Source organism: Phodopus roborovskii, unplaced genomic scaffold (genome assembly GCF_943737965.1).
Source record: "Phodopus roborovskii unplaced genomic scaffold, PHOROB, whole genome shotgun sequence".
In the NCBI taxonomy this organism is placed as follows: Eukaryota; Metazoa; Chordata; class Mammalia; order Rodentia; family Cricetidae; genus Phodopus; species Phodopus roborovskii.
In genome coordinates this window covers 16971613-16996689 of record NW_026126433.1, presented here as the reverse complement: position 1 = coordinate 16996689, position 25077 = coordinate 16971613, and the positions used below count along the sequence as shown (strand labels likewise).

The following is a 25077-nucleotide window of genomic DNA, read 5'->3' as shown; positions in this document are numbered from 1 at the left end:
GTGTGCATTTTTGGCTTGTTTATCAAAAATCAGAAAACATATGGATATATCCATAGGTATATGCACTTATGTCTGGGGCTTCAACTGAATTCCACCGATAAATGTGTCTGTTTTTGTGCCAATACCATGTTGTTGTTGTTATTATTATTATTATTATTATTATTGTATTGTAGTACAACTTCAAATTAGGGATGGTGACACCTTCAACAGTTCCTTTGTTATTCAGTATTATTTTAACTGTCTTTGGCCCTGCTTTCATATGAAGCTTTCTTTCAAAATCTGTGGAGAGTTGTGTTGAAATTTTGATGGGGATTGAACTTAATTTGTAGATTGTTTTTGAGTAGCATAGCCATCTTTAGCATGTTAATTCTCTGGATGCATGAGCATGGGAGATCTTTCCATCTTCTGATATCTTCTTCAATTTCTTTCTTTAAGGACTTGAAGCTTTTACCATACAAACTTTTTACTTGCGTGGTTAGAGTTGCTCTAACATATATTGTTTGAGGATATTGTGGAATGTGTTGTTTTCTTGGCATCTTTCTCAGTCTGTCATTTGTTTATAGGGGGATTACTGATTCTTTTTTTGTTTTTTGGTAATCTTATATCTTTGTATCCTGTCACTTCCATGAAAGTGTTTATCAGCTGCAGGAGTTTCCTAGTAGAATTTTTAGGGTCATTTATGTGTACTATCATATCACCTGTAAATAAAGATATTTAGATTCTTTGTTTCTAATTTGTATCCCTTTGATCTTCTTCAGTTGTCTTATTGTTCTAAGACTTTAAGTGTTATATTGAATAGATAAGAAGAGAGTGGATGACTGTCTTCTTTCTGGTTATAATGGAATTGCTCTGAGTTTCTCTCTATTTAAGTAGATGTTGGCTATTGGTTTACTATAAGCTGCCTTTATTATGTTGTTACTTTGTATGTTCTTTCACTGTCTTTTAGTTAATTTGCATAAGGTCTTGCCAGTTTTACTGATTTTTCACAAAGAATCAACACTTTGTTTCATTAATTCTTTGAATTACTTTTTGCTTGTTTGGTTCTATTTTATTGATTTAAGTCCTGAGTTTGACTTTGTTTTTCTGTCTACTCCCTTTGGGTGTGATTTCATTTTGTTCTAGAACTTGCAGGTGTGTTATTAAGTTGCTAGGATGGGATCTCTCCACCTTTTCCATGCTGTGAACTTTCTTCTTAGAAGCATTTTCATTTTATCCCATAAGTTTGGATACGTTGTGTATTCATTTTCATTCAACCCTTGAAAATCTTTTCTTTATTTGTCTTGACCTATTTTTCACTCAGTAGAGAGGTTTTTAGTTTCCATGAATTTGTATGTTTTCTGTTGTTTATGTTGTTGATGACATCCAGCTTTAATTCATACCATTAAAGATATAGGGTAGTATTTCAATTTTCTTGTATCTGTTGAGACTTACTTTGTATCTGAGCATGTGGTCAGTTTTGGAGAATGTTGCATGAGAAATGTTCTGTAAATATGGGTAAAGCCCATTTGGCTTATAATATAAGTTAGCTCCAGCATTTCTGTTTATTTTTTGTCTGGATGACCTGTGTATTGGAGACAGTAGAGTACTGAAATATCCCATGATCAGCTTGTGAAGTTCAATATGTGATTTAAGCTATAATAGTGTTTCTTTGACATACTTGGGTGCCCTTGATTTTAGGGCATAGATGTTCAAAATTTCAATGTCCTCTTGGTGTATTTTTCCTTTGATGAGTTTATAGTGTCCTTTCCTAGCTCTTCTGATTAGCTTGGTTTGAAGTCTGTTTTGTCAGATATTAAAATGGTTATACCAGTTTGCTTTTTAGGCCCATTTTCTTGGAATACCCTTTTCCCACGTTTTATCCTGAGGATATGTATGTATGTATGTATGTATATGTGATATATATATATATGTGATATATATGTGTGTGTGTGTGTGTGTGTGTGTATGTGTGTGTGTGTGTGTATTTATGCATGTTTATGTATATGTTAAGGTGTGTTTTGTGAATGCAGATAAATGGATTCTGTTTTCACACCCATCTTTAATTGGGAAATTGAGATCATTGATATTGAGAGATATCAATGAACAATGATTGCTGAGCTGATTCCTGTTATTTTGGTGTTGTTTTTGGTGGTGGTGGTAGTGGTGTGTGTGTGTGCATGAAGCACACCTTTACTGGTGAAAGGTTTATTTATTCCCTATACTTTCTTGGTTACAGCTAACCTCTTTTGGTTGGAATTTTCCTTCCAGCACCTTCTGTAGAGCTGGATTTGTAGATAGATATTGCTTAAATTTGGTTTTATCATGGAATGTCTTATTTTCTCCATCTATGGTGATTATGAGTTTTGCTGGATATCATAGTCTGGACTGATATCTGTGGTTTCTTAGCAACTGCAGGATATCTGTCCAGGCCCTTCTTGCTTTTAGAGTCTCCATTGAAATTCTGGTATAATTTTAATAGGTCTGCCTTTATATGTTTCTTTGTACTTTATCCTTTCTGCTTTTAATGCCCTTTCTTTGTTTTCTCTATATGCAGTGTTTTGATTATTTTGTGCTGAGGGAACTTACTTTTATGGTCTGGTCTATTTGTTGTTTTGTATGCCCCTTGTCCTGCTTCTGTTTATGGAAGGTTTCTTCTATGATGATATACATGCATGCATGCATGCATACATACATAATATATGTATACATATATGCCTACATATTGTCTTAGACCTGTGTTTTTCCTCCTTCCTCTGTTTCTATTATTTTTACATTTGGTTTTATCATTGTGTCCCAGATTTCTTGGATGTTTTATGCCAGGAATTTTTAGATATAACATTTTCTTTGACTAATGTTTCCACTTCTGGCATGTTTTTCAAGCCTGGGATTCTCTCTTCCATTTCATGTATTCTGTTAGTGAAACTTGCTTGTATGGTTACAGTTTGAACTTCTATTATTTTTCATTTCCAGATTTCCCTCCGTTTGAGTTTTCTTTTTTTTTTTTTTATTTTATTTTATATAACCAAGTCCATTGGAATGAAAACAAACATTTATAGACAATATTTGGGAATTTGGGAATTGTGCTTTCCAAACTACTTCCTGCTGGTAAGGGACGCTGTCATGGGGGATTCGAAGAAGATGCAGAAATCCTGGATGTAGTCTGTAAGGCTGCTTTGTCCAGCAGTTTTGAATGTAGGATCACCTGGTACTCTGTTTCAGGTGGTCTGGCTTGATCAAACCACATTAGTCTGGAAGGAATCCACATCTTTTCATTTTCTGTGGAAACAAAAATAGAAATCCTTTTCCCCAGTAACTTGTCCTTGAACTTAAATTTTGGAGTCAAAGCATTTTTTTTTTTTAAAATTTAATTTATTATTTTACATGTCGATCCCAGTTCCCTCTCCCTCCCTCCCAACCTCCCTCACTCCCTCCCTTCCTCCTTCCCTCCTTCCCTCTCTTTTACCCTCTCTACCCTCTCACATGCACTCTAAACACCCTCCCCTCCCATCCCCCACCCCAATTCCATATGTAGGGGAGTGCCATCCAGTTGGGGTCATGTAGATCTGACAGGTCCTGTGAAGTAGGAACTAGGGCTTCTCTCCTGTCTCTAGATTAAGGCAGTTATCCCTCCATGGGAGATGTGTTCACAAAATCCTTTTGTGCACCAGGGATACATCCTGGCTCGACGGTCTGAGGTCCCTTACACTGCTCAATCCTTCTGGCTGAGACCCATATTGAGGGGGGCCTGAGTCAGTCCCATGCTGGCTTCCCAGTTAACAGTCTGGTGGCCTGTTAGCTCCTCCTTGTTCAGGTAAGCTGTCTCTATGTGTTTCTGCCGCCTGGTCTTGTCCTCTCCATCTGCATCTGAGTTCTACTTCGACTCAGTGTTTATGTATGGGTGTTTCCTTCTGTTTCCAACAGTCATTAGTTGAGGGCTCCATGGATAAGTTAATTGTTGATCTCACTCTCCAGGAAGGGCATTTATGGTAGCCTTTCCATGGAAGCTCAAATTGTTAGTTGGCAGCAGTCTTGTAGTTCTCTAGACCTTTCTTTGTGTTCAATTTTATCTTCAAACCAATATTGGCTCCCTATTTTATGTTCTCTCTCTCTCTCTTTCTCTCTCTCTCTCTGTCTCTGTCTCTCCCTCTCTCCCTTTCCTGTCATCTATTCCTAACCAGGCTAAATCTTCCTGGTCACACATGTTTTCCTTTCCTCCCCCTTGTTTTCTCCTACTTCTCTCTCCATTTGCTGCCCCCCCCACTTCCCCTGAGCTCTGGGGGACTTGTCTATTACCAGTTCTGTGAGGGACTTTATAAGAATCTCTTAAAATACACATGATATCCTAGTTCCTCTGGTGGTGTGAATTATAGGCTGGCGATCCTTTGATCTAGGTCTAAAATCCATATATGAGTGAGTAAATACTGTGTTCCTCTTTTTGTGACTGGGTTACCTCATTCAGGATGGTTTCTTCAAGTGCCATCCACTTGCCTGCGAATTTCAAGATACCATTATTTTTTTCTGCAGAGTAGTATTCCATTGTGTAGATGTGCCACATTCTTCAATTGAGGGCTATCTAGGTTGCTTCCAGGTTCTTGCTATTACAAATAGTGCTGCTATGAACATAGTTGAACAGATGTCTTTGTTGTATGGATGTGGATCATTTGGGTATATGCCTAAGAGGGGGATTGCTGGGTCCTGTGGTAAACTAATTCCCATTTTCCTGAGGAACCGCCATACTGATCTCCAAAATGGCTGTATGAGTTTGCACTCCCACCGGCAGTGGAGGAGTGTACCCCTTTCTCCACATCCTCTCCAACATGAGTCATCATCATTGGTGTTTCTAATTTTAGCCATTCTGGCAGGAGTAAGATGGTATCTCAAAGTTGTTTTGATTTGCATTTTCCTGATAGCTAGGGATGTGGAACATTTTCTTAAGTGTCTTTCAGCCTTTTTGATTTCGTCTATTCAGATTTCTTTCTTCAGTTCTGTACCCCATTTTTTAAAATAGTGTTATTTGGTGTTTTGTTGACTAGTTTCTTGAGTTCTTTGTATATTTTGGAGATCAGCCCTTTGTTGGATATAGGATTGGTGAAAATCTTTTCCCAGTCTGTGGGCTGCCATTTGGTCTTGTCTACTGTGTCCTTTGCCTTACAGAAGCTTCTAAGTGTGAAGAGGTCCCATTTCTTAATTGTTTATCTCAGTGTCTTTGCCCCTGGAGTTATGTTCAAGAAGCGGTCTCCTATACCAATTTGTTCAAGGGTACCTCCTACTTTCTCTTCTAAGAGTTTTAATGTGGCTGGATTGATGTTGAGGTCTTTGATCCATTTGGACTTGAGTTTTGTGCATGGCGACAGACATGGGTCTATCTGCAGTCTTCTACATACCCTCATCCAATTGTGCCAGCACCATTTGTTGAAGATGCTGTCCTTGCCCCATTGTATAATTTTAGCTGTTTTGTCGAAGATCGGGTGTTCATAGGTTGTGTGGGTTAATATCAGGATTTTTCAATTCGATTCCATTGTTCTACCTGTCTATTTTTATGCCAATACCAGGCTGTTTTCAGAACTATAGCTCTGTGGTAGAGCTTAAAGTCAGGAATGGTGGTGCCTCCTGAAGTTCTTTTATTGTATAGGGTTGTTTTGGCTATCCTGGCTCTTTTGTTTTTCCATATAAAGTTGATTATTATCCTTTCAAGGTCGGTGAAGAATTGTGGTGGGATTTTAATGGGGATTGCATTGAATCTGTAGATTGCTTTTGGCAAGATTGCCATTTTTACTATGTTTATCCTACCTATCCAAGAGCATGGGAGATCTTTCCATTTTCTGGTATCTTCTTTAATTTCTTTCTTTAGGGCCTCAAAGTTCTTATTATATAGGTCTTTTACTTGTTTGGTAAGTGTTACACCAGGATACTTTATGTTGCTTGTGGCTATTGTACAGGGTGATGTTTCTCTGATTTCTTTCTCTGTCTCTTTGTTGTCTGAAAAAAGTAGGGCTACTGATTTTTTTGAGTTTATCTTGTATCCTGCTAGTTTGCTGAAGGTGTTTATCAGTTGTAGGAGTTCCCTGGTAGAGTTTATTGGGTCATTTATGTAAACTATCATATCATCTGCAAATAGAGACAGTTTGACTTCTTCCTTTCCAATTTGGATCCCCTTGATCTCCTTATAGCTTTAACTAGAACTTCTAGTATGATATTTAAGAGATATGGAGAGAGAGGGCAGCCTTGTCTTGTTCCTGATTTTAGAGGAATTGGCTTAAGTTTCTCTCCATTCAGTTTGATGTTGGCAGTTGGTTTGCTTTATATTGCTCTTATTATGTTTAGGTATGTTCCTGTTATCCTTGACCTCTCCAAGACCTTTATCATGAAAGGGTGTTGAATTTTGTCAAAGGCTTTTTCCGCATCTAGGGAGATAATCATGTGGTTTTCTTTTTCTGTTTCTTTATATGGTAGATCACGTTGATAGATTTTCGTATGTTAAACCATCCCTGCATTCCAGGTATGAAGCCTACTTGGTCATGGTGGATGATTTCTCTGATGTATTCTTGTATTCGGTTTGCCAGTATTTTATTGAGTATTTTTGCATCGATGTTCATCAGGGATATTGGTCTGTAGTTTTCTTTCTTAGTTTTGTCTTTGTGAGGCTTGGGTACCAAGATTATTGTGGCCCCATAAAAAGAGTTTGGCAATGAACCTTCTTGTGGAACAGTTTGAGGAGTAGTGGTATTAGTTCTTCCTTGAATGTCTGGTAGAATTATGCATTGAATCCATCTTTTTTTGGTTGGAAGGCTTTCGATGGCTGCTTCTATTTCATTGCGGGTTATAGGTCTATTTAAGTTGTTTGTCTGTTCTTGATTTAATTTTGGTAAGTGATAGTTATCCAGAAATTTGTCCATTTCCTTTGAATTTTCAATTTTTGTGGAATACAGATTTTCAAAGTATGACCTGAAATTGTCTGGTTTTCCTCTCTGTCTGTTGTTATGTTCCCCTTTTCGTTTCTGATTTTGTTAATTTGCATGTTCTCTCTCTGCTTTTTTGTTAATTTGGATAAAGGTTTGTCTATCTTGTTGATTTTCTCAAAAAACCAACTCTTTGTTGCATGGATTTTTTTTTATATATATTTTTATTTTTTTATTTAATTTTATATAACAAAGTCCAATTAAATGAAAACAAACATTTATACACAATATTTGGGAATTTGGGCATCGTTCTTTCCAAACTACTTCCTGCTGGTAAGGGGCGCTGTCTTGGGGGATTCGAAGAAGATTCAGATATCCTAGCTGTAGTCTGTAGGGCTGTTTTGTCCAGATGTTTGGAATGTAGGATCAGCTTGTACTCTGTTTCAGGCGGTCTGGCGTGATCAAACCACATTAGTCTGGAAGGAATCCACATCTTTTCATTTTCTGTGGAAACAAAAATAGAAATCCTTTCCCCCAGTAACTTGTTCTTCAACTTAAATGTTGGAGTCAAAGCGTTTTTTTTTTTTTAATTTATTATTTTACATGTCGATTCCAGTTCCCTCTCCCTCCCTCCCTCACTCCCCTCTACACCTCCCTCCCTCCTTCCCTCCCTTTGCCCTCTCTGCCCTCTCCCATGCACTCTAAACACCCTCCCCTCCCAACCCCCCACCACAATACCATATGTAGGGGAATGCCATCCAGTTGGGGTCATGTAGATCTGACAGGTCCTGTGAAGTAGGGACTAGGGCTTCTCTCCTATCTCTAGAATAAGGCAGTTATCCCTCCATGGGGGATATGTTTGCAAACTCCTTTTGTGCACCAGGGATACATCCTGGCTCCACTGTCTGAGGTCTCTTAGACTGCTCAGACCTTCTGGCTGAGACCCATATGGAGGGGGTCCGAGTCAGTCCCCTGTTGGCTTCCCAGCTATCAGTCTAGTGGCCCTTAGCTCCTCCTTGTCCAGGTAGCTGTCTCTACGTACTTCTACCGCATGGTCTTGTCCTCTCCATCTGCTTCTGGGTTCTAGTTCGACTCAGTGTTTATGTATGGATGTTTGCTCCTATTTTCAACAGGCATTAGTTGAGGACTCCATGGAGAAGTTAGTTGTTGATCTCACTCTCCAGGAAGGGCATTTATGATAGCCTTTCCACAGGAGCTGAGATTGTTAGTTGGGAGCAGTCTTGTAGTTCCCTCGACCTTTCTTTTTGTGTTCAACTTTATCTTCAAACCAATATTGGCTCCCTCTTTTATGTTCTCTCTCTGTGTCTCTGTCTCTCTCTCTCTCTTTCCTATTTTCCATTCCTAACCATGCTCAATCCTCCTGGTCGCACATGCCTTCCTCTCCTCCCTCTCATTTTCTCCTACTTCTCTCTCCATTAGCTGTCCTCCCCCACTTTACCTGAGGTCTGGCGGACTTGTCCCTTCCTAGTTCTGTGAGGGACTTTATATGAATCTCTTAGAATACAACTTGTATCCTAGTTCCTCTGGTGATGTGAATTATAGGCTGGTGATCATTTGATCTAGTTCTAAAATCCATATATGAGTGAGTACATACTGTGTTTCTCTTTTTGTGACTGGGTTACCTCATTCAGGATGTTTTCTTCAAGTGCTATCCACTTCCCTGCGAATTTCAAGATACCATTATTTTTTTCTGCAGAGTAGTATTCCATTGTGTAGGTGTGCCACATCTTCATTAACCATTCTTCAATTGAGGGGCATCTAGGTTGCTTCCAGGTTCTTGCTATTACAAATAGTGCTGCTATGAACATAGTTGAACAGATGTCTTTGTTGCATTGATGTGAATCCTTTGGGTATATGCCTAAGAGGGGGATTGCCGGGTCCTGTGGTAAACTAATTCCCATTTTCCTGAGGAACCGCCATACTGATCTCCAAAATGGCTGTATGAGTTTGCACTCCCACCGGCAGTGGAGGAGTGTTCCACTTTCTCCACATCCTCTCCAACATAAGTCATCACTGGTGTTTCTAATTTTAGCCATTCTGGCAGGGGTAAGATGGTATCTCAAAGTTGTTTTGATTTGCATTTCCCTGATAGCAAGGGATGTGGAGCATTTTCTTAAGTGTCTTTCAGCCTTTTTGATTTCCTCCATTGAGAATTCTTTCTTCAGTTCTGTACCCCATTTTTTAATAGGGTTATTTGGTGTTTTGTTGACTAGTTTCTTGAATTCTTTGTATATTTTGGAGGTCAGACCTTTGTCAGATATAGGATTAGTGAAAATCTTTTCCCAGTCAGTGGGCTGCCATTTGGTCTTGTCTACTGTGTCCTTTGCCTTACAGAAGCTTCTAAGTTTGAAGAGGTCCCATTTATTTTTGTTTCTCTCAGTGTCTTTGCCCCTGGAGTTATGTTCAAGAAGCGGTCTCCTATACCGATTTGTTCAAGGGTACCTCCTACTTTCTCTTCTAAGAGTTTTAATGTGGCTGGATTGATGTTGAGGTCTTTGATCCATTTGGACTTGAGTTTTGTGCATGGCGACAGACATGGGTCTATCTGCAGTCTTCTACATACCCTCATCCAATTGTGCCAGCACCATTTGTTGAAGATGCTGTCTTTGCCCCATTGTATAAGTTTAGCTATTTTGTCGAAAATCAGGTGTTCATAGATGCGTGGATTAATATCAGGATTTTTCAATTCGATTCCATTGTTCTACCTGTCTATTTTTATGCCAATACCAGGCTGTTTTCAGAACTATAGCTCTGTAGTAGAGCTTAAAGTCAGGAATGGTGATGCCTCCTGAAGTTCTTTTATTGTATAGTGTTTTAGCTATCCTGGGTCTTTTGTTTTTCCATATAAAGTTGATTATTATCCTTTCAAGGTCGGTGAAGAATTGTGGTGGGATTTTAATGGGGATTGCATTGAATCTGTAGATTGCTTTTGGCAAGATTGCCATTTTTACTATGTTTATCCTACCTATCCAAGAGCATGGGAGGTCTTTCCATTTTCTGGTATCTTCTTTAATTTCTTTCTTTAAAGTCACAAACTTCTTATTATATAGATCTTTTACTTGTTTGGTAAGCGTTACACCAAGATACTTTATGTTGCTTGTGGCTATTGTAAAGGGTGATGCTTCTCTGATTTCTTTCTCTGCCTCTTTGTCGTCTGAAAAAATAGGCCTACTGATTTTTTTGAGTTTATCTTGTATCCTGCTAGTTTGCTGAAGGTGTTTATCAGCTGTAGGAGTTTCCTGGTAGAGTTTATTGGGTCGCTTATGTAAACTATCATATCATCTGCAAATAGAGACAGTTTGACTTCTTTCTTTCCAATTTGGATGCCCTTGATCTCCTTTTGTTGTCTTATAGCATTAGCTAGAACTTCTAGTACGATATTGAAGAGATATGGAGAGAGAGGGCAGCCTGGTCTTGTTCCTGATTTTAGAGGAATTGGCTTAAGTTTCTCTCCATTCAGTTTGATGTTGGCAGGTGGTTTGCTGTATATTGCTCTTATTATGTTTACGTATGTTCCTGTTATCCCTGACCTCTCTAATACCTTTATCATGAAAGGGTGTTGAATTTTATCGAAGGCTTTTTCCGCATCTAGGGAGATAATCATATGGTTTTTCTTTTTCAGTTTGTTTATATGGTGGATCACATTGATAGATTTTCGTATGTTAAACCATCCCTGCAATCTAGGTATGAAGCCTACTTGATCATGGGGGATGATTTCTCTGATGTATTTTTGAATTCGGTTTGCCATTATTTTATTGAGTATTTTTGCATCGATGTTCATCAGGGATATTGGTCTGTAGTTTTCTTTCTTAGTTGTGTCTTTGTGAGGTTTGGGTACCAAAGTTATTGTGGCCTCATAAAAAGAGATTGGCAATAAACCTTCTGTTTCTATCTTGTGGAACAGTTTGAGGAGTAGTGGTATTAGTTCTTCCTTGAATGTCTGGTAGAATTCTGCACTGAATCCATCTGGCCCTGGACTTTTTTTCGTTGGAAGGCTTTCGATGACTGCTTCTATTTCATTTCGGGTTATAGGTCTATTTAAGTTGTTTGTCTGTTCTTGATTTAATTTTGGTAAGTGATAGTTTTTTCATGGGCATGTTTTTCTTCAGGTTTGGAACCTTTTCCTCGATGATTTTGTTGAATATGTTTTCAGCACCTTTGAGCTGGGCTTCCTCACCTTCCTCTATGCCTACTATTCTTAGGTTTGGCCTTTTCATGGTGTCCCACACTTCCTGGATGTTTTGTGTTAAGGATTTGTTGGATTTATGATTTTCTTTGTTCAATGAATCTATTTCTTCTATTTTATCTTCTGTGCCTGAGATTCTCTCTTCCTTCTCTTGAATTCTGTTCGTTATGCTTGTGTCTGTAGTTGCCGATTTTTTGCCCAGTTTTTCTATTTCCAGCATTCCTTCAGTTTGTGTTGCCTTTATTTTCTCTATTTCAGATTTCAAGTCTTGAACTGTTTCCTTCACCTGCTTAATTGTTTTTTCTTGGCTTTCTGTACTTTCCCTAAGGAATTTGTTCATTTCTTCTACTTTTTTGTTTGTTTTTTCCTCCATTTCTTTAAGGGATTTTCTCACATCTTCTTTGAGTGCCTCTATCATTTTTATGATGGTAATTTTTAAGTCGTTCCCTTCTGCTTCCTCTGCTTTGTTGTTGTGTTCCATTCTAATTGGTGTAGATTCACTAGATTCTGGTGGTGTCATGCTTGTCTTTCTGTTCTTAGGTGTTTTCTTGTATTGCCTTCTTCCCATAGTTTCTTCCAGTAGGTATTGATGGGGTCTCCCCCTCTCTCTATGGTACTTCCCTGGTGGGTCTGAGATTCAATATCTGTAGCTCTGTGTGGTCCAAGCTCTCTAGGAGGTTTCTCCGCAGAGACAGGGATCCAGGGATGGGGTCAAGGATGAGGATCCAGTAGAAGATGCCAGCAGGTACTCATAGTGGTCCCGCAGAGATAGGCGGACCTCTGGGAGGGGCCCAGGACTCCAGCAGAGGACTGGAGGTGGGGTCAGAGATCAAGCAGGTGGAAATTACGGGTGGTCTTACGTGGATAGTCAGGTCTCCTTTGTTCAGAGTTGCTCTGAGAAGTCTCCGAAGTAGGGTGGACTGTTGGCTCCACCCTCTGTCCCAGTGCTTAACCAGAGTGTCAGTTCCATGGGTAGGGTAGGGCACAGGGTAGGGAGGGACAGGCTCACGGTGGGGATGGATTGGGGTGTATCAGAGCTCCAAGGGTGCTCTTGATGGGAACAGGAGACAGGAGCAGCAGGGTCGGGGGCCAACCCAGGGAGTTTGGGCCATGGTGGGGGGAGTGGTTGTAGGGGACAGGCAGCCCCGATTGGGCCCAGACTCACCTCTAGCTAATAGCTGGTGGAAGAGGACAAGGGCTGAGCTCAAACTTGGGAAGGTTTTGCAGGATAGTCGGATCTCACTGGAAACTGGAACTCTCCAGCTGAGGCCTCTTTCTTTAGCAGAGGCACAGATTTGGGGGTCATGGATCTTGTGGGCAGGAACTCAGAGTGGCTCCGCAGAGATGGGCAGATCTCTGGGAGGGGCCTGGGGCTCCAGCAGAGGACTGGAGGTGGGGTCAGAGACCAAGCAGGTGGAAATTACGGGTGGTCACGCGTGGATAGTCAGGTCTCCTTTGTTCAGAGTTGCTCCGAGAAGTCTGTGAAGTAGGCTTGAGTTTACTTTATTGATTCTATTTCTACCTTCAGCTCTTGAATGGTTTTACTTATTTCCTTACACTGTTTGTGTATTCATAGGTTTCTTTGAGGTAGGTACTTGTCATTTTTTGTTTAAGGACCAAAATATATGTGTAATATGTATAAAGGTCATATGTTTTAAAGTCTCTAACTTGCATTTCAAAAAACAAAAATCCAATATTCAGACACTGGAGTGTAGTAGAGAGATAATATCCTGGCTGTTATTGATAGTGTTTTTACTTTGGTGTCTAGGTGTCTGTGATCAGGAGGATTGTGATTCTAGTGGTAATATCTGATCTTGTCTTTGCTGGGTGGGTGTTTTCTTTGTTTTATATTTGCTCTTTGGTCCTTGGAGAGTGTGGTGGCTGTGTTTCCCATAGGGAAATCTGGGATACTGAAAGGTATGGACATTGTGGGTTCCAGTTAAAATATGTTTTGGTCTATTGGTACCTGACTTAGGAATGGGGATGGACTGGGGATGGTAGAGTGGTTTCACAAGGGAGAGAAAAACAGGGTATTCTATATCTGCGTAGTTAGTCCCCTTGGAATAGAGGCAGGGAGTGAGGAGAGACCACAACAGAGGGCTTGCACGAAGAGCTGAGGATAAGGCTGAGTTACTGGTCTTAGAGGAATGTAAAGAGAGGTGAAAGATCTGTCATTAGCTTACTTTGTTTCCTCCCCAGGTTGGCCTGTGGGTTCTCAGGGAGTGTCTGCTGGAGTTGGCAGGTGTGACAAAGCCATGAGTGAGGGAAGTGAGGTTAGAAGGGGAGGATCTGTGGAATCTACCTGAGATGAAGTATGGAGACACTGCTGCAGGTGTTCTGCTACAGAGCTGGGAATGGGACTAAGGGACTGGAGGACTTGCGGAAGAAGATCTACAGTTACCCTTCATGATTCACTGCTAGAGTGGCCTGTGTGTTAGCAGGCAGTGTTTAGGAGTTAAGAAGTGGCATAAAGCAAATATGGTAGAAAGTGAGGAAGGTCAGATATGTGGGATCCACTGGAGATGCAGGCATGGGGGTAGGGAGGCCTCAGCATGTAGTTGGCTGTTTTGCGATGAAATTTAAGGAATTGGGATTGGAGGTATGCAATGAGAGATGAAGATCTGCTTAGCCTACTTGTTCCCCTGACAAAGTGGCCTGTGGGTTCACAGAGAGGGCCTCCTGGAGTTTGGGGCTGAGATAAATGGGAATGGAGATTAGAAGTGGGAGGTCCATGGGATCTACTACAGATGAAGTGGGTGAGTGTTTTAGTTTGGGTTTTACTTGCTGTGATGAAACACCATAACCAAAAAGAAAGTTGGTGAGGAAATGGTTTATATAGTTTATATTTCCATATCACTGTTCACCATTGAAGGACGTTAGGACAGGAACTCAAACAGGGAAGCAACTTGGAGCCAGAAGCTCCATGGAGGGATGCCTCTGAGTTGTTTGCTCATCCTGCTTTCTTATTAAAACCAGGACCACCAGCTCAGTGAGGGTACCATCACAGTGGCCTGTCCATGTCCCCCTTCCCCATCAATCACTAATTAAAAAAAATGTCCTACTACCAGATTTTGTGGAAGCATTTTCTCTGTTAAGGTTCCCTCTTTCAGATAACTCTAGCTTTTGTCAAGTTGACATAAGGCTGTCCAACATGGTGAGTCTGTTGTAGGTGTTCTGCTGCAGCCTGGGGCACGGGCCTAGGGAATGGATGGAGGAATGGAAGGAGAGGTGAATATCTATAGTTAACCTAGCTGTTTCCCTGGCCAGACTCAGTTTCTTTTCTTTAGATTCTCAAAATCAAGCTTTACAAGAATAGATATGTACTCCACTGGTCCATTCAGAGTTCTCAAGAAGGTCTAGTGGGTCTCTTTCCCATTACTCCAACCCAAGCATCCTTAAACAAGTCTTAGCATTTCCATGGGGGGAATCAGAGACTCTGGTTTTAATCTCCAACTGTCATATTCATCCTTACACTGGCTGGAGTCATGACTAATTGCTTGCACATATACATCACCCTGTTCCAGAGATACATCAGAAGTCCATGTACTGAGCATATTTGTGGTTTGTCTTTTACTTCAGCAGAGTGGCATCGTTTTTCACTTTTCTGAAACTCTTTAAAAATCCTGACTTGTTTGTACAAACAGCTCTGCACCCTCCCATCTCCAGTTGCCAATCATGTTAGCAGTGCAAATGGGTGGGGATTTTTCTTTGGACCTATAGCTCAAGGCGATGGCTTTTTTTTTTTTTTTTTAATTTTGGGTATTATTTCCATAACCTTGAAAACAGAACTGTCTGCAGTAAATGAACAGAGAGGAATTGAAAGCAATTAGAACAGTGGCTCTTAAACTTCCTAATGCTGGGACCCTTTAATACCATTCTTCATGTTGTGGTGACTCCCAACAAAAATAAACTTATTTTATTGCTGCATCACAATTATAATTTTGCTACTGCTATTATTTTCATTTAAACAACAGTTTTCATTTATTTTACATATCAACCAGTTTCCCCTCTTTCTTCTTCCCCAATCCTCTCTCCTGTTTTATTTACCCTCCTCCCCATATGTTCCTCTTCCATCTCCATTCAGAAAGGGACAGGCTTCCCATGAACTTGCACAAAGCATAGCATGTCCAGTTGAGGCAGGACAAAGCTCTTCCCCTTATGTCATGGCAGGTTCAGGTAATCCAGCATGGGGAACAGATTACCAAAAGCCAGCTAAGTACCAGGGAGAGGTCCTGCTCTCACTCACTGTTAGAAGCCTTACTAAGAGACCAAGTTACATGATCATCATATGCATGCAGAGGGCCTATGTCAGTCCCATTTGTTTTGAATCTTAATGTAAATATCTGATATGTGACCACTGTGGGGATCTCAACCCACAGGTTTAGAATTGAAGCAAAAGTAAATAAGACACAGTGTACACCCATGGGGCAAAGTTGACTAGGAAAATGTTGATGACAGCATGAGCAACAACAGTAGCACTAGAGCCACATCTAAGACTTTCTGTTCCCATCATCCCAACAGACATCTTGGAAGGTGGAAAGAAAACTGGGGTTGTACAAATGAATATAGTGGTATGGAAAAGTCTAGGGCTGTGGTGGTTTTTCTGGGGCCACATGCACTGCATGATCTAGACTTAGTTGGTGGCCATTAGAAACATAAAAACTTTCACTCCAAAGCATATGTACTCTGAGGTATCTGTGCCTTTCTGAGATACTGTACTGGGTCTCTATGGATCTATGTAATACTGCCAATGTAGCTTCTCCTTTGCTGTGGAAGAAATTCAATGAATGCCCTGAACTATACAGGAGACTGTGCAGGTAGAGAGACAACCTTTGCTTTGTAAAATATGGAAGGAAAAGGCAAGCCAGAAAGATGGAAGGGAAGAGGTATCCTTATTAAAAAGGAAAGTATCCTATGACTGGTTTCTCCAAATTGAAACAGAAGGGTGGGGAAGGCTGGTGTACTCAGAAGGTCAACAAAAGGTATGTGTCTAGGAAATTTCAAACTTAGAATATTCATAATGGCTCTTCCTGAATTCATAAAAAGAATATGCTGGGGGAGGAGACTGACCAGCCAAGGAGACAGTTCTTGGATACGCTGGGATATCTGCAGGTTGTGCAGCGAGATCCCAAGGTGTAGCTTTTTGTGAGTTGTTGCCAATGTTGGGTGATCTTCATTTGAGTCATTCTTGCTCCAATAAGTAGCCCCTCACCAATCCTTCAATTAATAATACCAATAAAAACTCACTGGCTCACTAACTTGAACTTCAGTGTAGTTGTTACAATTTCCTTATCTAAGGTGAGGTGTGTGTATGTGTGTGTGTGTGTGTGTGTGTGTGTGTGTGTGTGTGTCTGTCTGTCTGTCTGTCTGTCTGTCTCTCTAGTCCTCCCCTTGGTCAATATGACTTTCATATGTCATATGATCACCAACTTTCATTATATGTTCTGGCCTTTGTATGCATTTGGTGGGTAAGCTATCTCACTGTGTTTATAAACTGCCAAATGGTGTTGTAGAAAAAAGCTTCCTATGAATATTGCAGATTAGATTAAGATATTTTTAATTTAATAAATATTATACTGATGGGAACTGGATTGCTTGTTTAAAGCTCCGAGATTCCTCTCTCCATTAATTATTTAATACTTTTATTGTCTTTTGCTATTTTGAACATACAAACTATATTCACTTCTATCAGAAAAATATATGTTTGTAAGGCAAAATTACATATTTAAAAATTAAGAATACAGTTTCTGTCATCAGATTGAAGAACAATTGATATCAATATTTGTTAGACTATTAAGGCTAACAAATAAGATTATTGTAAGACTATTAAGATTATTAGATTATAAGGCTGATTGAGAAATGCTGAGAACATAGTTTATTATACACAAAGAATGCCTTTGTAGAGCATCAGAGTACAATCTGGTTATTTTTTTCATTTTGTTAACACAGGGAATGAAGGAAGTCAATCAGATTCTACAGAAACAAACTTTTCATTTCTTTCCCATGCTCATTATGTATAACTTCACAGGATCCAAACTTTTGTTTTTCTATAAGGAAAAAAAAAAAAAGAAAAGAAAGCAATGCAGGACTTCGTGAGCAAAAGAAGAAGAAGGATGGATTCAAGTGATGCAGAAGGTTGGTTTTCCAGAGGGAAGCCTTCTCCAAAGAATTAATTGGTACATTCCAAACCAAGAGCACCAAGAGCAATTCATTAGATAGTATGCTTGAGGATATACAAAGCAATAAATTTGACAGAAAGCATGGTTTCTTTACATGTTGGCTTTATCCGGGATTCTGGAAGAAGGAAACCAAATTTGCCTTTATCACGGAGCTCAAAGGCAAATGTGTGTTTAATGCCCAGGTCATAAGCCCAGTCTAAAGAAGAGCCTGATGTCGGATCTGCAAAACAGAATCAGTAAATATTTCATTAGATGCAAGTACTGTGGCTTTTTTTTTTTTTTTTAAAGGCATTGGAATTCCTGGTACAGGAGATATGGCTCAGTGGGTAAAGTACTTGCAATGCAAAAATGAAGTACTAAGCTTAGATTCTCAGCACCCATAAAAAAAATCCAGACATAATGGTTCAAGCCTGTAATGCCAATTTGTTGCTAGGATCCCAGTATCTTGTTAGCTATCCAGTTTATATAACTGGTGAGTTTCCATTTCCATGAGTAACCTTGTCTCAAAGAAATAAAGTATAAAATAATAAAGAAAGCCAGTGTTGGCCCCTGGCCTCCAAACTTCTACTACTGCTGCTGCTGCTGCTACTACTACTACTACTACTACTACTACTACACACACACAACACTCAAAATTGCATGTGTAAAATTAACAATAAAAGTAATTATATGTCAATTGCAGTAATGACAAAATAGTATAAATGGTACAGAATGCATTTGTAATTTACCATATATTTTAAATATGTACCAAATTAAAATTTTTAATTTTCTTTTTATTACTTTTTAAAATTAGCATGTAAACTGATTTTGTTATGATATTTATTATATACCTGTCATATACCTTTTTAACTCTTTTGATATCTTGTCATTTATGCTGTCAGAGAAATTGTTTATAGTTATAAGACCAAGAATGTTCAAGTTAGATATTTTATGGATATATTTAATACTCTAATTCAAACTTTATTCCAATTTTTGTGAAACTTTACTAAAGATGTCATTATTCAGTAAAAAAAAGTGATTAAAGATATCAACATCTATAGAGATGTTTCTCTCTGTGTGTATGTGTGTATATAGTTACAGTGTGTATAAACACACATGCCAAACACACATACAAGATACTATAAATGCCTGTATATGTTTTCCTTTATGTGATGAAATAGTATTTTGTGTGTAATGTCATTGATAATTTAGGATATCAACATCTTAAGTTTCAAAATTAATAATTTAAACCTTTTTTTATAATTTATCTACTCTTTCTTTTGGGTAAAGGTTCCCACGAGGAGTCAACAAAGTCTGACACAACAGGTTGGGGTAGGGTCAAGCCCCTCTCCCATGCATTAAGGCTGAACATGGCATCCCACCACAGAGAGTGGGCTCCAACTTTTATGAAGAAGGAAGGGGTATTGGGTGGGAAGAGATATAGTTCAATTATTCAACAACTATTTATGAAATCTCTAATATGCCCAATAATGGATCCATCTTTTCCCAGTAATACAGAGGTTTAGACAGGGGAATGGTATAAGGCCAGCATGGGATACATTGTGAGACCTTATCTCAAACAGAAAAATAAACAAAACCAAAAGCAAACATAAAACAAAAACATACTACCTAATCAACCAAAACAAGCCCCAGAGCAACACATTTATTTGGTCCCAGAGAGGGCAGGCAATACCAGATTACAAAGATGACTTCTGGTTTCAAGAACATGCAGTTTAGAGAAGAGAAAAAGGTTAAAAAACAAATAAATAAAAAAACCCTTAGTGCAGAGAACAGCTTAAATACCACAAGGAAGCAGCACCACTTGATAAAGGTTTAAAAGAGAAACAATATTGTGCTTGATGAGCAGGGCTTATACCCAGACTTGGCAAATTCCACTTTGATGATGAAAACCATATTAGAGAACTAAAGAAAGAGAAATTTCTCTTTCCCTCTCTCACTCCCTCTCTATCATTTATCATCTATCTATCTATCTATCTATCTATCTATCTATCTATCTATCATCTATTATATCTATCTATCTATCTATCTATCTATCTATGTATCTATCTATCTACCTATCTATCATCTTTCCAGGCGAGGGTAGAGAAAGGCATTTTTTTTTTCATTTTTTACATATCAATCCCAGTTCCCTCTCCCTCCCTCCCATATCCCCTGAACTCCCTCCCATCCCATTCCCCCCCCACACACACACCACAGGAAGGGTGATGCCTTCCAGGAGGGGTTAACAAAATCTGTCAAGTTATTTGGAGTAAGAACTAGGCCCTCCCTCTTGCCTCTAGGCTAAGCAAGTATCCCTCCATGGGAAATATGCTCCCAAAGTCCTTTCACGCACCAGGGATACATCCTGTTTCCACTGTCAGAGGTCCCTTAGACTACCTAGGCCTTCTAACTGTGACCCATGTTCATGGGGTCTGAATCGGTTCAATGCTGATGTCCCAGCTCTCAGACTGAGGGTCCATGAGCTTCTCCTTGTTCAGGTCAGCTGTCTCCTTGGGTTTCTGTAGCCTAGTCTTGCCCCCATTTTCTTATCACTCCTCTCTCTCTGCAACTGGACTCCAGGAGTTTGGCTCAGTGTTTAGCTATGGGTGTCTGCTTCCGTTTTCATCAGCTACTACATGAGGGCTCTATGATGGCATATAAGTAAGTCATCAACCTCATTATCAGGGAAGAACATTTAAGGTAGCCTATCCACTATTGCTCAGATTGTTAGTTGGGGTCATCTTTGTAGGTCTCTGGATATTTCTCCATAGTCAGTTTTCTCTTCAAACCTATAATGGCTCCCTCTATTATGGTATCTCTTTTTTTTCTTGCTCTTGTCTATTCATCCTCTGACTCAATCTTCTTAGTCCCACATGTTCTCCTCTCCTCCCCTTCTCTTTCTCCTAACTCCCTCTCCACTCACAGACACTTAAGAAAGTGCTCAACATCCTTATCCATCAGGGAAATACAAATCAAAATAACTCTGAGATACCATCATACTCCTGTCAGAATGGCTAAAATTAGAATCACCAATGGCAGCTTATGCTGGAGAGGATTGGAGAAAGGGGAACACTTCCCCACTGCTGGTGGGAGTGCAAACTTGTACAGCCATTTTGGAGATCAGTATGTTGGTTCCTCAGGAAAATGGGAATCAGTCTACCACAGGACCTGGCAATTCAGGTCTTAGGCATATACCCAAATGATTCACATCCATGCAACAAGGACATCTGTTCAACTATGTTCATAGCAACATTATTTGTAACAGCAAAAATCTGGAAGCAACCTATATGCCACTCAACTGAAGAATGGATAAAGAAGATGTGGCACAGTTACACAATGGAATACTACTCAGTGGAAAAAAACAATGTGAATCTTGAAATTCGCAGGCAAATGGATGGAACTTGAAGAAATCATCTTGAGTGAGGTAACACAGTTACAAAAAGAGGAACATCGTATGTTCTCACTCATATATGGATTTTAGACATAGAGCAAAGAATCACCAGCCTATAATTCACACTGCCAGAGAATATAGGATACAAGGAGGAACTTCAGAGATTCATACAAGGTCCCTCACAGAAGGGGAAAGGAACAAGATCTGAGCATATAGAAACATGTTTATTATAGATGACACATTGATAAATAACAATGAGTTATCTTGAGTCTTTATATACTTTGAATGTCAGATGAACTAATAGTTTTTGATTCAATCATGAAACAGGTTATTGTTATATTATGTATAAAAGTATTCATATATCTTTATCATCTGTCAATCTATATATATTCTCTCTATTCCTAGTCCACTATTCTCCCTTCCTGCACTTCTCAGCTGCCTTCTGCTATTATTTCCTTTGTATTTGGAAAGATCCCTTTAGCAGTCGTTTAAAGGATGGTTTGCAGGTAACAAGTCCTCCATTTCCTGTGTCCATTTTCCCCTTTGCTTGTGTTGAGAACCTATGTTTTCTAGTCCTTCTTTTTCTCATCTGAAATTGCATTGTTATTTTTGATCTCCATGGTTTCAGATGGAAAACAGTCAAACAATGATTTGGATAAGTTAGGACACATTTTTCACTGAAGAATTTTTGTAGGAATCAATTCTACTCTTGTTCTATGACATGCATTATGGTAAGTGTTAGAAGCTCGGAGGGACTGACTAACTTATATTAATTTTGCAACTAGAATTCATTTTCATTTTTCCTTTTATTGAAAACAGATTTTTTTCCTCACATAATCTATATCCTGATTATGTATCCTTGCCTCTCTACTCTTCCCAGTTCCTTCCCAACTCCCATCCCATTTGAATCCACCCTTTTTCTGTCTCTCATTGAAAACAGACTTCTAAGGTATAATAATAAGTACAATAAGTACAATAAAATGATATAAAACAAAAATTAATGCATTGTAATAGGGGAATAAAAGCCCAAGAGAAGGCACAAGACTCAAGAGTTTACATGCTCAGTAATTCCATAAAATCGCTAAACTGGAAGCCATAATATACACACAGAGGACCTGATGAAGACCTGTATCAGTCCTGTGCTTGCTGCCTCAGTCCCTATGAGTTCACATGAGCTATGCTTATGTCAATTTAGAGGGTTGTGTTTTCTTGTTGTCCTCCATCCCTCTGGCTCTTATGCTCTTTTTGCCCTGTCTTCCATAGGGTTCACTGATCCCTTATGGGAACAGTTTAATGGAAATTTCCTGACAACTATAACTCTTGCTGTAAGAGAAGGAACTATCTTAATTCACAGAGTCCAGTCTTTGGGTAAAACCAAACCATGTTTTTGTTATTGTTGACTTTATTTCTTGAAAATAAAAAAGCTTGGTTAGTCACAAAGACAAAATAACAAAAGTCATTAAGAGCAGTGAGGACTTTGGTTTCTTTGGTTTTGTTATAACTTAAATTTGTAATGTCTCTGCCTGTCCTTGTAACTGGGAGATAGTATTTGCTCATGTTTGGAGTGTTTTGTGAGGATTAACTTAGATCATGAGAATCAAGCGCTGATCACAGTGACTAGCTTACGAATGGATGAGCAACTATAGATGATACTTACAATGCAGTCAGAGTCCTCCTGTTTTTGAGAATGGGGTTTATATGAACATAGCCATGCTCATTTTAAACTTATTGTCTGTGGCTGCCTTTGAATTATAATATCCCAGTTGAATAGACACAAAAGAGGCAATTCTGGCATTAAAGTCAAAACAAATAACTGATCTATTAGAAAGTTCCATTATTCCATGTAAAAAGAGTAAGAGATAAGAAATTTCCTTAAGGGTAAGCAAAACAAATAAAGAGGCAACAACAATGACAGTCTATAATGTTGAAGAATTAAAAATTTTGGTGAGAATATAAACAAAGTAAGAGAACTCAAATCTCCTATTCAACACTACCACTCAGATTCATTTGCCCGTAACAAGAAGAATAGATCAGAGGGACAATAAATGACTATAACATAGATTAGTGAGAACACATTATTAGAAAGCAGACAAGGCCAAACAAGAGATGATTCGATTTCAGTTACATAGATTAAACCAGATGTGGCCTCTGTCCAAACTAATTGTTCTGCTGAAGATAAAGCATGGGAACAGGAAGGTAGATGAAATAAAATATAAATTTCTACCGATTTAATAATCTGTCCTAATTTTATAGCCATATAAAGTTCATTGTAATTTGTTACAAAATCTGCCCTATCTTTATAGAGACAGGCACATCCTGCCTTTCAGGTTCATGTATAAGGCAGAACTCTTGTAACAGCTGGAGTTTATAATCTAAAAATTTGATAATTTTCTTTACTATTCACATAAATACAGGGAAACATTCACAGTAAATATCAAGAAAAACTTACAAATTGTTGATGCTATTGGGCCGTAGATGTAATGGGTTTCATATCTAGTTGAGAGAAAATCAGTGGCAATCCTGGCAACCTTGAACTAGAGATGAAAGCGAGAGGGGTGCTGTATGAATATATTTTCTAAGAATTAAAAAACAGTTTTACAGGTTATGTAACATTTGAAGATCAAAATAAGGTAAATGGTTTGGTAAGAAACATTGTCAAAGTACAATCAATTATATGCAATTATGTTATATTTTTTCTCTCTGTATCTTTTTTTTAAAGTTCAAAGTTTTATTTATGTAAGTATACAAATGTTCTAATGTTTTACATGCATTTATGTATGAACATTACATGAGTGCCTGGTGTACATGAAGGTCAAAAGAGGGTAACAGATTCCTTGTAACTGAAATTGCAAATGGTTGTGAATCACCATATGGGTGCTGGGACTCAAACCCTGGTCCTCTGCAAGAACAAGTGCTCTACACAGATAAGCCATCTTTCTAGCCTGGTGTGTTCTGTCTTTTCAACTCTTTATGGGTTCAGATAGTTGACCCTTTCAAAATTATATCCTCTCATCCCTTTCTCTGTAATAAGTATTACTGACACAGAACTTTCTCCACTTGTGTAATAGAAAAAAAGTTAGTTGTTTAATTTTTGTTTTAATCTTCATTGACTGAACTCGTGTGTGTGTTTGTGAACATACTACTTGGGATCTAACACAGGACAGTACATACTAGTCAAACACTTGACAACTGAACTACATCTCCAGTATAGTTTACTTATCATTAAAGGGGTCTTGTTTTATTAAGATTACTTTCATGACATTGCATTTCAACATATTTAATCAACTGTTTATTATAGGAGAGTAATTGTTATGGTGAACATTAATATAGTCTCTAATATATTTGAACTCCAAATGAATGTTTTTCCATTGCTATGTATAAATGTCTGTAATTAAGAAATATATTTTATTTGATATATAAATAAATTAGCTGCTATATAAAAAATTTCAGTTTACTCAGAAAGGCTTGTTATGCTTGTTTGTGGGAATTTCCATCCCACCCATTCTTTCTTTACCCTCACAATATACCTTGCTGTGTCTGAACTAGTTAATCTACTCATGGGTTCAGATTCCTAGCTAAATTGGATCATAAGCTAGTATGGCCATAGAATACTAGTGTATTTTCTTCATGTGTAGATGGAATTAATGGCTACTTGAAATCTTAGATTTAGCTAATAGTAAATGTCACTGTGATGAATATAACTGAATGAGGTTTTCTCTTAAGTTGATTTGAAGTGTCTGAGCATTGACTGGATACATTTTGTCTGTTCGCTACTTTGTGATTTAGGGCACCAGACCCTGTATGCTGCCCATCTTTTCTTCATTCAAGAGAGTGACCTTTGTGTGTAGGTTAACTATGTTTCCCTGGTGTTCTTCCTAAAGCTTATGTGATCAAATCAGTTTGCATAGAAAGAAAAATAATGTTCAATGGATCATAGATTTGAAATGATATATTCTTACTGACAAAACACTATAATACTCATGGGTTCTTTAGATAGTGGAAGAATTAATATTTTCATATATATTAATATTTTCATAATAGAGAAAATAGAGACTGATCTCCTTCAGTCTGGTATCCAGAGGTTAGAACTAGCTACTGTCTCCGCTGCTCAATTAGGTTTTTTTTTTTTTTTTTTCTGCATGGTTTTGTAGTATGACCCAAAAATATCTTTAAGTATAACCATGTTAGAATTCTATCCTATTATTCTGTATGTATTAGCATTCTATATCTAAGCCATTCAATATTAGAATTCTATTCTGGATGTTCTAGATATTTCTTCCTTATAAAAATTTTCTTAAAATCACATTTAAATTTTTTTGCATTTATATTTATCAAATAAAAAAATCTAAAGGTCATTATTTTAGCTACAGAGTAAACTTCATTGGTCCTTTTTCTAGTATTTAAAATCTGAGGCCTTGGTATGGTGGCAAAACTGAATTTCTA

General features: G+C 38.5%; 1 protein-coding gene across 1 annotated transcript in view; it reads right to left on the bottom strand.

Moving 5' to 3' along the window:
* Positions 1-16937: 16937 nt before the first annotated feature.
* The window catches only part of Cpa3 (carboxypeptidase A3), a 29957-nt gene continuing 21817 nt past the window's right edge, over positions 16938-25077 (bottom strand). Inside the window, exons 10-11 of the mRNA XM_051185920.1 lie at positions 23084-23168; positions 16938-17484 (exon numbers count right to left, since the gene is read on the bottom strand). Coding sequence (XP_051041877.1) covers positions 17297-17484; positions 23084-23168 — 273 coding nt within the window. The 3' untranslated portion in view covers positions 16938-17296. The remainder of the gene's footprint in view (positions 17485-23083; positions 23169-25077) is intronic.